The sequence below is a fragment of the Mirounga leonina genome, unplaced genomic scaffold (assembly GCF_011800145.1).
Source record: "Mirounga leonina isolate KUSES-001 unplaced genomic scaffold, KU_Mleo_1.0 Mir_418, whole genome shotgun sequence".
Lineage (NCBI taxonomy): Eukaryota > Metazoa > Chordata > Mammalia > Carnivora > Phocidae > Mirounga > Mirounga leonina.
Genome location: NW_023270739.1, coordinates 30,550,666 through 30,564,189, shown reverse-complemented (window position 1 = coordinate 30,564,189; position 13,524 = coordinate 30,550,666). Strand labels below are relative to the sequence as shown.

Below are 13,524 nucleotides of genomic sequence, written 5' to 3'. Positions count from 1 at the left end.
TAATTGGATCTAATATATAAAAGTTTATCTGGTTTTAAAAGGGCATTTATTATAGAGCCAGCTCTTTCAGATAACACTGTTTAATTTGGGCCATCCACAAACTCATTGGATCTTTTCACAATATTTTCCAGGTAAGAAACACAATTTCAATAGAAATATTCAGCTATGCTTTGGTCATATGCAGTAAATCACTCAGTAATTGACATACCTCATACATTTTATAGAAGTGGATCTCAAGCCACATTCATGAGAAAAATAATATTAGAAGAGATTAGAAAATATTCAAATCAATACCATTTTTTTTTGAGAAATGATGCCTTTAATTTCTTTGGACAATTTAAACTATCAAAGAAATCTACTTTTAAAAGTTAAAATTACTACTAGCTGATCGACTTTTGCCCTTTCAGTCTCATATGACTTATTTCCCATATCAATCCGATATGACTACGAATTATATAAACTAGATCACTAGACATTTGTTAGAATTAATAATAATAATTGGAGGGCGCCTGCGTGGCTCAGTTGGTTAAGTGACTGCCTTCAGCTCAGGTCATGATCCTGGAGTCCCAGGATCGAGTCCCGCATCACGCTCCCTGCTCGGCGGGGAGTCTGCTTCTCCCTCTGACCCTCCTCCCTCTCATGTGCTCTCTCTCTCTCATTCTCTCTCTCAAATAAATAAATAAAATCTTAAAAAAATATATATAAAAATAATAATAATTGTGGTACTTAATCCAAATAACCCTTATTTATAAGTTTGTTTGCTTAACCTTATAACATTTGGATATTGATGTGGTGTTTGCTATTTTGGGGAGCATAGAACTGAGTAATATATGTCCTTAGCATAAAAGAACTCTTAAGGGGTGCCTGGATGGTGCAATTGGTTAAGCATCTGACTCTTGGTTTCAGTGCAGGTCATGATCTCAGGGTCTTGAGATCGAGGCCTGCCTGGAGCTCCATGCTCAAGCGTGAGTCTGCTTGAGACTCTCTCCCTCTGCCCATTCCCATGCCTGCTCTCTCATGCTCGCTCTCTCTCCCTCTCAACTGAATAAATAAATTGTTAAAAAAATTATAAAAAAACTCAAGGATGAAAAAACTTAAACTTCTGAATTTAACTATATAAGAAAAGTCAATTTATTATATAATATATGCTATTTTGAATTTTTTAATAATACTGTCACTTATATTTGAATATATTCTTTGTGATCTCTCATAGTTCTTTGCACATTTAACTTTCTATCGTTTCTGAAAGGACAAAGGGAAAAGGCCCATGGACATCAGGGAAATGTGATTGATAGATGGAAATGGACATAGAGAGTAGTAAAATCATTTCTTGAAATCATAGTGTAAAAATGATCTTCAACCTTAGGATTTTTCACAATAAGCTAATACCATTAACTGCAGGAATTACCCATCTTACATTAAACTTCTACATGTGCATTGACTTTTTCAGAACTATATCAGGTTTGGTAAAACTCAGGATCAGCCAATCTGGGTTTGAATTCTGAATCTACAACTTAAGTTGTCAGTTGACCTTAAGCAACTCTTCTTACTACCGGAGCCTGGTTTTTTTTTTTGTTTTTTTTTTTTACATATAAAAAGGGTAGTAATACCTACCTTACCTATTTTATGGGATTCTGATATTTATCTAAAAGGAAAATGTATGTCAATACATTTTGCAAACCTCAGATGAGTTTTATAAATGTGATATTTGGATATGTGATTGGTATGTCTTTTAAATTGTATATATTTTTCTTTTAATTTCTGATAAATATTTTCACCACAAGGAAGAAATTATGTGTCCATATGCTTTTTTCCCCCCAACAAATGAAATACAATAAAGAATGATACTTAGTACATACTGTTTGAAATACATGTTTCATCTTGACTTCTGTTTTAAATTTTCATTAGGACATAATGACTGTTTTAAGTTTGACTCAGCAGAGTCCTGACTAGAAGACTCTCGGCTTCATGTCTTTCTACTTCCAGTGAGACTCTAAGTAGGAGCAGAAAGTGGAAACTATTACCGATTGGCTGCTCATTGTACAAATCTTTTGCTTTTTGTCGTCTTTGAAATTTATATCTTTTTTATGCCCAGGGCTAATGTGACAAGGTCAAATGGTATTAGGTTTTCACTAATGTCCTTTGTCTTTCTGGTTTGAATTTTCTTGGAAGAAATATACACAGATTGTCAGTAAAAGGAAAAGTTCTAGAGGTTTAAAAAAAGAATTCTACTATTAGGTTTCTACCATCCTAATGAATAGTCATAAAGGTGAATGAATAGCCAGTTTTCTTGATCAAAATTTTTTTTAAAAAGAAAAAGAACATGATTCTAAAAGCATGGCTATCTGAAAAGAAAATTTAATATAAAAATATTTTGTCAAACTAAATATTTCTTTACTTGCATTGATTTTTGAAAAGAGAATTTTATTTTTAATTCTATGACTTCATTGGTTATTTTATTGGTTGTCTTCAACCTATATGTTTCCTATACATTGCCATATATAACTTACTGGTTAAAAACATGAAATAGTCTGAAAAAAAGGGGAAAGCTCATGATCTGTTTATCTTTCAAAACCCTTTTAGTAGAAGGACAAAGATTTAGTATTAGAAATTAATTAAAGCTACAAAACAAGTAAGAATTTTCTTGTTGATAAATGTATTAGAATTATATCGAAGAACTTAAATTTCTTATTTGTAATAATAATGACCCAGAACATGCCTGAGTAGGAAAATCATAAAACTAGGACTTAAATCCACTAATTATGTATCAACAAAGTTTTAAATTTTCCTTCTTCCCTCCCTTCCTTTCTCCCGCCTTTCCCTCCCTCCTTCCTTCCTTCTTTCCTTCCTTCCTTCCTTCTTCCCTCCCTCCCTTCCTTCTTCCCTCCCTCCCTTTCTTCTTCCCTCCCCTCTCCCTTCTTTCTTTTTCAGGTACATGTGACTTTTTGGTAAATTTTACTATTTAGTAGTTTGTATACAAATAATGAAGTGTGTGTGTGTGTGTGTGTGTATATGTATATATATATACATATACACACACATATATAAATGTAATGGCCAATATTTTATCACTTTTTCTTTTATTACCTTGGGTTTTTTTCCTCCTAGAAATCGTTTTTAAGAAGTGGTGTTGTGTAGGTTTGATATAAATAGTAATATTGTATTTAGGTTTAGCTACAGTCAGAGAGAACTTTTTCCAGCCTCATTATTTGGTCTGTTTTTCATAGGTAGTATCTTCTGTCTCTCTGCTAATGCAGAACAGGATAGTACAAGAAAAGAGTCAAGGTTAGTACAAGGGTTAGTTTTGTGCCAGACTTCCTGAGGCTTCCCAGTCATGGTATTATTCTATAAGCTTCTGACCTTAGAATAATAGATTTTTTTTTCATGACAGGGAGATGGTAGAAATAAAGATGTAAAAATGTCTGCCAGGACAACTGGAAGGACACTATAAAAAGCAAGAGCGCAAAAGAAGTGGTATTAATGCATACTTTTTTTTTTCCTTTGGTACTAGAAATATTCTGTAGTTAAGGCATATTTTGAACTGTATGGAGTTGCAACATTTATAGGGGGATTTAGGAGACTTGTATTTGTAATGAGATTATATTTGAAGCAAAGTAATTTTTCTGTTGTTGTTTAAAAATTGAGAAGAACTGGCTTAATTTTTATTTCTAAATAGCTATGGTAATGTGATATTATATTACAGAAAAAGTGTAGACTTCCCTTAGTTGGACATGCAAATCAAACTAAATTAATTTTCCCTTCATGGCTGTTGTTTCCAATGATGTGAATATCACTTATTTCCTTTACTTGAATTTGGACTCTTAATGACAATATATCTTAGAAAATGATAGAAACTTTTAAAAGTAGGAGGAAAAATCATTATTACTAGAATTTAAATATACATGTATTAATAATAAGTATTATTTTTAAATGTTAAAATATTTCTGCCAAACTTAAGTTTATTCTATCTATATAAAATCTTTTCTATTATTATGTTCCTTAGAAGCGTACTTCTAACTTAGAAATAACCTTAGTGTAACTTTGGATAGTTGCAGTACTTATAATACTTTCAATCTGGTAAACAAAATTTTTTTTTTAATTTTATTATGTTATGTTAATCACCATACAGTACATCATTAGTTTTTGATGTAGTGTTCCATGATTCATTGTTTGCATATAACACCCAGTGCTCCATTCAATACGTGCCCTCTTTAATACCCATCACCAGGCTAACCCATTCCCCCACTCCATCCCTTCTAGAACCCTCAGTTTGTTTCTCAGAGTCCATAGTCTCTCATGGTTCCTCTCCCCCTCTGATTCCCTCCCGCCTTCATTTTTCCCTTCCTACTATCTTCTTCTTCCTTTTTTTTTTTAACATACAATGTATTATTTGTTTCAGAGGTACAAGTCTGTGATTCAACAGTCTTACATAATTCACAGTGTTCACTATAGCACATACCCTCCCCAATGTCTTTCACCCAGCTACCCCATTCCTCCCATCCCCCACCACTCCAGCAACCCTCAGTTTGTTTCCTGAGATTAAGAATTCCTCATATCAGTGAGATCATGTGATACATGTCTTTCTCTGATTGACTTATTTCCCTTAGCATAATACCTTCTAGTTCCATCCACATCGTTGCAAATGGCAAGATTTCGTGTTTTTTTGATGGCTGCATAATATTCCATTTTGTGTGTGTGTGTGTGTGTGTGTGTATGTGTGTATCATATCTTCTTTATCCGTTCATCTATTGATGGACATCTTGGCTCTTTCCATAGTTTGGCTATTGTGGACATTGCTGCTGTAAACATTGGAGTGCACCTGCCCCTTTGGATCACTACATTTGTATCTTTGGGGCAAATACCCAGTAGTGCAATTGCTGGGTCATAGGGTAGCTCTATTTTCAACTTTTTGAGGAACCTCCATACTGTTTTCCAGAGTGGCTGCACCAGCTTGCATTCCCACCAACAGTGTGTAGGAGGGTTCCCCTTTCTCCACATCCTGGCCAACATCTGTCGTTTCCTGACTTGTTAATTTTAGCCATTCTGACTGGTGTGAGGTGGTATCTCATTGAGGTTTTGATTTGGATTTCCCTGATGCCAAGTGATATTGAGCACTTTATCACATGTTTGTTGGCCATTTGGATGTCTTCTTTGGAAAAATGTCTGTTCATGTCTTCTGCTCATTTCTTGATTGGATTATTTGTTCTTTGGGTGTTGAGTTTGATACGTTCTTTGTAGATTTTGGATACTAGCCCTTTATCTGATATTTCATTTTCAAATATCTTCTCCCATTCTGTCGGTTGTCTTTTGGTTTTCTTGACTGTTTCTTTTGCTGTGCAAAAGCTTTTTACCTTGATGAAGTCCCAATACTTCATTTTTGCCCTTGCTTCCCTTGCCTTTGGGGATGTTTCTAGGAAGAAGTTGCTTCGGCTGAGGTCAAAGAGGTTGCTGCCTGTGTTCTCCTCTAGAATTTTGATGGACTCCTGTCTCACACTGAGGTCTTTCAACCGTTTTTAGTCTATTTTTCTGTGTGGTGTAAGGAAATTGTCCACTTTCATTCTTCTGCATGTGACTGTCCAATTTTCCCAACACCATTTGTTGAAGAGACTGTCTTTTTTCCATTGGACATTCTTTCCTGCTTTGTTGAAGATGAGTTGACCATAGAGTTGAGGGTCCATTTCTGGGCTCTCTATTCTGTTCCACTGATATATGTGTCTGTTTTTGTGCCAGTACCATACTGTCTTGATGATGACAGCTTTGTAATAGAGCTTGAAGTCCGGAATTGTGATGCCACCAGCTTTGCTTTTCTTTTTCTACATTCTTCTGGCTATTTGGGGGATTTTCTGGTTCCATATAAATTTTAGGATTACTTGTTCCATTTCTTTGAAAAAAGTTGATGGTATTTTGATAGGGATTGCATTAAATGTGTAGATTGCTCTAGGTAGCATTGACGTCTTCACAATATTTGTTCTTCCAATCCATGAGTATGGAATGTTTTTCCATTTCTTTGTGTCTTCCTCAATTTCTTTCATGAGTATTTTATAGTTCTCTGAGTACAGATTCTTTGCCTCTTTGGTTAGATTTATTCCTAGGTATCTTATGGTTTTGGGTGCAATTATAAATGGGATCGACTTCTTAATTTCTCTTTCTTCTATCTTGTTGTTGGTGTATAGAAATGCCACTGCTTTCTGTGTATTGATTTTGTATCCTGCCACTTTACTGAATTCCTGTATGAGTTCTAGCAGTTTTGGGGTGGAGTCCTTTGGGTTTTCCACATAAAGTATCATATCATCTGCAAAGAGTGAGAGTTTGACTTCTTCTTTGCCGATTTGGATGCCTTTTATTTCTTTTTGTTGTCTGATTCTGTGGCTAAGACTTCTAGTACTATGCTGAATAGCAGTGGTGATAGTGGACATCCCTGCCGTGTTCCTGACCTTAGGGGGAAAGCTCTCAGTTTTTTCCTATTGAGAATGATATTCGCTGTGGGTTTTTCATAGATGGCTTTTATGATATTGAGGTATGTACCCTCTATCCCTATACTGTCAAGAGTTTTGATCAAGAAAGGATGCTGTACTTTGTCAAATGCTTTTTCTGCATCTATTGAGAGGATCATATCATTCTTGTTCTTCTTTCTTTTATTAATGTATTGTATCACATTAATTGAATTGAGGATGTTGAACCAACCTTGCAGCCCAGGGATAAATCCCACTTGGTCGTGGTGAATAATCCTTTTAATGTACTGTTGGATCCTATTGGCTAGTATTTTGGTGAGAATTTTTGCATCCATGTTCATCAGGGATATTGGTCTGTAATTCGTCTTTTTGATGGGGTCTTTGTCTGGTTTTGGGATCAAGGTAATGCTGGCCTCATAAAATGAGTTTGGAAGTTTTCCTTCCATTTCTGTTTTTTGGAACAGTTTCAGAAGAATAGGTATTAATTCTTGAAATGTTTGGTAGAATTCCTCTGGGAAGCCATCTGGCCCTGGGCTTTTGTTTGTTGGGAGATTTTTGATGACTGCTTCAATTTCCTTAGTGGTTATAGGTCTGTTCAGGTTTTCAATTTCTTCCTGGTTCAGTTTTGGTAGTTGATACATCTCTAGGAATGCATCCATTTCTTCCAGGTTATCTAATTTGCTGGCATATAGTTGCTCATAATATGTTCTTATAATTGTTTGTGTTTCTTTGGTGTTGGTTGTGATCTCTCCTCTTTCATTCATGATTTTGTTGATTTGGGTCATTTCTCTTTTCTTTTTGATAAGTCTGGCCAGGGGTTTATCAATCTTGTTAATTCTTTCAAAGAACCAGCTCCTAGTTTCGTTGATCTGTTCTACTGTTCTTTTAGTTTCTATTTCATTTATTTCTGCTCTGATCTTTATTATTTGTCTTTTCCTGCTGGGTTTAGGCTTTATTTGCTGTTCTTTCTCCAGCTCCTTTAGGTGTAGGGTTAAGTTGTGTATTGGAGACCTTTCTTGTTTCTTGAGAAACTTCTATTGCTATAAACTTCCCTCTTAGGGCCGCCTTTGCTGCATCCCAAAGATTTTGAACAGTTGTGTTTTCATTTTCATTTGTTTCCATGAATTTTTTAAATTCTTCTTTAATTTCCTGGTTGACCCATTCATTCTTTAGTAGGATGCTCTTTAGCCTCCATGTATTTGAGTTCTTTCCAACTTTCCTCTTGTGATTGAGTTCTAGTTTCAAAGTACTGTGGTCCAAAAATATGCAGGGAATGATCCCAGTCTTTTGGTACTGGTTGAGACCTGATTTGTGACCTAGGATGTGATCTATTCTGGAGAATGTCCGTGGGCACTAGGAAGAATGTGTATTCTGTTGCTTGGGATGGAATGTTCTGAATATATCTGTGAAGTCCATTTGGTCCAATGTGTCATTTAAGGTCTTTATTTCCTTGTTGATCTTTTGCTTAGATGATCTGTCCATTTCAGTGAAGGGGGTGTTAAGTCCCCTACTATTATTGTACTGTTGTCAATGTGTTTCTTTGCTTTTGTTATTAATTGGCTTATATAATTGACTGCTCCCATGTTAGGGGCATAGATATTTACAATTGTTAGCTCTTCTTGTTGGATAGACCCCTTAAGTGGGATATAATGTCCTTACTTATCTCTTATTACAGTCTTTGGTTTAAAATCTAATATGTCTGATATAAGGATTGCGACCCCAGCTTTCTTTTGGTGTCCATTAGTATGGTAAATTGTTTTCCACGCCCTCACTTTCAATCTGGAGGTGTCTTTGGGTGTAAAATGAGTCTCTTGCAGACAGCATATCGATGGGTCTTGTTTTTTAATCCAGTCTGATAGCCTGTGTCTTTTGATTGGGGCATTTAGCCCAGTTACATTCAGGGTAACTATTGAAAGATATGAATTTAGTGCCATTGTATTGCCTATAAGGTGACTGTTACTGTATATTGTCTCTGTTTCTTTCTGGTCGATGTTACTTTTAGTCTCTCTCTTTGCTTAGAGGACCCTTTTCAATATTTCTTGTTTGCAAATTCCTTTCGTTTTTGTTTGTCCTGGAAGCTTTTTTCTCTCCTTCAATTTTCAATGACAGCCTAGCTGGATAGAGTATTCTTGGCTGCATATTTTTCTCATTTAGTGCTCTGAATATATCATGCCAGTCCTTTCTGGCCTGACAGGTCTCTGTGGATAGGTCTGTTGCCAGTCTAATGTTTCTACCATTGTAGGTTACAGACCTCTTGTCCCGAGCTGCTTTCAGGATTTTCTCTTTGTCTATGAGCCTCGTAAGTTTTACTATTAGATGTTGGGGTGTTGACCTATTTTTATTGATTTTGAGGGGGGTTCTCTATGCCTCCTGGATTTTGATGCCTGTTTCCTTCCCCAAGTTAGGGAAGTTCTCTGCTATAATTTGCTCCATTATACCTTCTGCCCCTCTCTCTCTTTCTTCTTCTTCTGGGATCCCAATTATTCTAATATTGTTTCATCTTATGGTATCGCTTATCTGTCGAATTCTCAGTTGTTTATCTCTCTTCTTTTCAGCTTCTTTATTTTCCATCATTTGGTCTTCTATATCACTAATTCTCTCTTCTGCCTCATTTATCCTAGCAGTTAGAGCCTCCATTTTTGATTGCATCTCATTAATGGCCTTTTTGATTTCAACTTGGTTAGATTTTAGTTCTTTTATTTCTCCAGAAAGGGTTTCTCTATATCTTCCATGCTTTTTTCAAGCCCAGCTAGTATCTTTAAAATCATCATTCTGAACTCTAGTTCTGACATCTTACTAATGTCTGTATTGATTAGGTCCCTGGCAGTTGGTTCTGCCTCTTGTTCTTTTTTTTTTTTTGAGGTGATTTTTTCCGTCTTGTCATTTTGTCCAGAGGAGAATAGATGAATGAGAGAACAAAACGCTAACAGGGTAACAATGACCCCAGAAAAGTGTACACTAAACAAATCGGAAGAGACCTGAAACTGGGGAAAAGAAAGGGAAAGAAAGAAAAGGGAAAAAAAGAAAAAGAAAAAGATTAAAAAAAAAAGAATATGGTCAAATATGATCAGGCTGGTGAATAGATCAGTGCCACACTAGATTTTGGGTGTATTTTGGTCTGTTAGAAGAAAGTGCCTCCCAAAATTTTAAAGAAAGAAAAACTTATATATGTACAAAAATAAGGGTATATATGATGAAGGGTTGGAATATGACTGTAAAGGTGAAAATTAGAAAAGATTTTATAAAAGGAATTGATAAGAAGGTGGTTGAAAAAAGAAAGAAGAGAAATTAAAAAAAAAAAAAAAAGGAGAGAATGTGATCAGGCAGGAGACTAGAAGAAAGCCATACACTAGAGATTTAGGGTATATTTTGGTCTGTTAGAAACAACTGTATCCCAAAATTTTAAAGAGAGAACATCTTATATATATACCAAAAATAGGTTTAACTACTATGAAGGGATAGAATATGACTCTAAAAATGAAAAATAAAAATGATTTTTAAAAAAGGGATTGATAAGATGTTGGTTGAGAAAGGGAAAAAGAAATATTCAAAAATAATAGTAAAAGAAAAAAAGAAAATTAAAAAAATTAACTTTGAAACACTAAAGAATCAGGGGGGAAAAAAGCCATGAATTCTATGTGCAGTATTCCTCTAGTGCTGGCGTTCTGCTGTTCTCATTGATCGGTAAACTTGGTCTTGGCTGGCTCTTCTTGCGGATCTTCTGGGGGAGGGGCCTGTTACTGTGGTTTTCCAATGTCTTTGCTGGAGGCGGAATTGCCCCGCCCTTGCCCTGTCGGGCTAAGTAATCTGCTTGGGTTTGCTCTCCGGATCTTTTGTTCCCTGCGAGCTTTCCCTACAGCTTTGGAGGAGGAGAGTGAAAATGGCGGCCTCCCAATCACCGCCCTGAGGAGCCGAGAGCTCGGGGCCCCACTCCTCAGTGCACCCCCAGAGAAAAGCAGTCAGTCCCTCCCGTCTCCCTGGTCTCTGGCCACACTCCGTGCTCACCCGGCCTGTGACCAAGCATTTCTATCTCTGGCACCTGACTCGGTGTGGAGTCTCCAAACCCAGCAGATCCCTGTGGTGCACTCCTGCGCTGCTCCTCCCAGGGGAAGAAGGGGAGTCTCCCCGGATCTGCCACTTATTGGGTCCCTGCTGGAGGAGCAGTGGCTCGACTGTGCCGCGGATCACAGTTTATGGCAACCCCGAGCTCAGAGCCCGCGCCTTGACTCCATCTCTGCAGCTGGCTTCCCCGCTCCGATCCCTAGGAGCTCTGCCACACTCAGGCACCCCCGGTCTGTCTGTGACCCCCAGGGTCCTGAGACCACACTGTCCCAGAGAGGGTTCCACCCCCGCTTAGCCACCGGAGCGACATCCCTCAGTGGAGCCAACTTCTAAAAGTTCCGATTTTGTGCTCTGCTGCTCTATCACTTGCCAGTAGCAGCTGATGGAGGCCCCCTCCCCCACCATCTATATTCCCGAATATAGCCTTGGATTCAGTTCTCCGCACGTCCTACCTTCCAGAAAGTGGTTGCCTTTCTGTTCAGAGAGTTGCTGCTATTCTTTTCTTCGATCTCCTGTTGAGTTCGTAGGTGTTCAGAATGGTTTGATCCCTGTCTAGCTGAATTCCTGGGACCAGAGGAAATTTAGTTCTCCTACTCCTCTGCCATCTTGCTCCGAAACCCAAAAATTTTTTTTTGAATTAAAACAAAATTAGTAACTAAGCTGTTATGCTGTCAAAAAGTGAAAAATGTTTTTCTTTATATTTTTACCTCTTAGTGGCTTAAGTTATGTGTTTGAGCCAGGAAAATTATATAGATAATATAAATTCTCTGTTGGGTGCCTGGGTGGCTCAGTCATTAAGCGTCTGCCTTCGGCTCAGGTCATGATCCCAGGGTCCTGGGATGGAGTCCCACATTGGGCTCCCTGCTCTGCGGGAAGCCTGCTTCTCCCTCTCCCACTCCCCCTTCTTGTGTTCCTGCTCTTGCTATGTCCCTCTCTGTCAAAAAATAAGTAACATCTTAAAAAAAAAATTTCTCTGTAAATTTGGCCTTATACAAAAACAGTAACAACCAAAAAATGTACTTATTTTTATTTAAATAGCCACTACACATTAAACTGCATGATATTTGTCATTGAAATTGATAGTCCATTGTAATTTCTCTTTAGAAATGAATATAAATCTTCCAGTATAGAATAAATAGTTGGAATTTTATAATTTATACATTTTTAATTAGTACTGTTAATGTTATAATTGTATTTTATTATACAAATACAATTGTATATAAAATTATATATAATTACATATCATTACATAATTGTGTTATATAAATGTTACTATATAGTTACATCAATAATAAGGATATCCCTAATTAAAATTTTTATGAATTTCTTTGTTTTCAGCTTGACAAAAATCATACCACTTTTTCATTTTGTTTCTTTGGAAAAACTAGATGTCAGCAACAATTGTCTTTCTGGTAAGTTTAGAACAATACATAATTTTTAAAAAGTATGTAATGAGCTTCTGAGTTTCTTTTCCAAATGTGGTAAGGGAGTTGTTTTGGATAGATGTGTTAGTGGTATTTACAAAGAACATACCTATACAATAAGGTGTAGAGGAGGAAAGATTTTTCCTGTATCCTCTTAAGATCTTAGGCTAGGCCTAAGAATTAAACTGATACAAGGCAGATTTAGAAGTAAAGAATACAACTTGTCATTGTTTTTTGTTTTTTTTTTCAAGTTTGTTTGTATGTATTTCTCTTGCCCTCTACTTCCTATCCTTTTGATGAGAATATCTCTTTCCTTCTAATACAGGGAGGATATCTTTCAGGCATTTCATCTCTTGCTTGTAAGAAAAAAAAGGAAGGTCACAATGTCCTTCTTGTATCTGTTTTTTAAATGCCTTTAACTCAAAATAGTCAATATGCTGTATATTGGGGTGGCAATTTCTGAATTCCTTCAAAGTATGGTGAAATCATCCAATTAAATTTCCTTCCACTTTTAAAATCATATTATTGGGACTCCTGGGTGGCTCAGTCGGTTAAGTGTCTGCTTTTGGCTCAGGTCATGATCCCAGGGTCCTGCCTGTTTCTCCCTCTCCCTCTGCTGCTCCCTCTGCTTGTGCTCTCTCTCTCTGTCAAATAAATAAATAAAATCTTAAAAAAAATAAAATCATATTATTTCCATATCTTTCTGGTAGACCTGGGCACATACCACAATTATATTTTTATTTGAAATTCATGTATCTTTTACCTATGAAATAAATAGCCTAATGAAGATGAGTAAAGTAATTTGTCTAACTTGTTGACTTCTAACATGTATAAACACCCATTAAAAGTTTATTAAATTAAAGAATGATTAACTGATTTACATGGCCAGTCCCTCCCTAAATTTACCCATCCCAGTTCTCAGTCAGTCCCCTCATGGAGACAACCATAGTTCTAAATTTGTCACCATAGATTAACTTGACTCTTGTATTTTTATATTAATTTGATCAAACAGTATGTTCTCTTTCCTCTGGCTTTCTTAGCATTCATGTGACATTCCACTGTATCAGTTGTTTCTTCTTTCTTTCTTTTTTTTTTTTTTTGGCTGAGGTGTAGTCCATTGTATGAATATATCACACTTTGTCCATTTTCCTGTTGATCAATATTTTAATTCTTTCCGATTTGGGGCTGCTATGATTTTTAATGGAATTTCCGGGGGAAATTCTTATATAAATCTTTCTGTGGACATGTTTTTATTTCTGTGGGATAAATGTGTAAGAGTGTAATTGCCGGACAATAGAGTAGGTATATGTTTGTAAGAAACTGAAAAAAAGTTTGCCAAAATAGTTAAAACATTTTACACCAGCAATGTACTGGAGTTTCAACTGCTGCATTCTAGAGGATGTTTAATATTTCAATTGTGTTATCTCATTATGGTTTTAGTTTACATTTCCCTGATGAATAACGATATTAAGCCTTTTTACATTCTTATTTATTGATGATTTTTACATATTCTTTTGTGTGTATTCAAATGTCTTACCATTTTTATTGGTTATTTGCCCTTTTTTTATTGATATGTATAAGTCCTT

General features: G+C 36.2%; 1 protein-coding gene across 1 annotated transcript in view; it reads left to right on the top strand.

The window, feature by feature from the left end:
* The window catches only part of LRRIQ1 (leucine rich repeats and IQ motif containing 1), a 202,657-nt gene that overhangs the window by 55,003 nt on the left and 134,130 nt on the right, over window positions 1-13,524 (top strand). Inside the window, 1 exon segment of the mRNA XM_034987248.1 lies at window positions 11,853-11,926. Within this exon segment, the coding sequence (XP_034843139.1) occupies window positions 11,853-11,926 (74 nt within the window).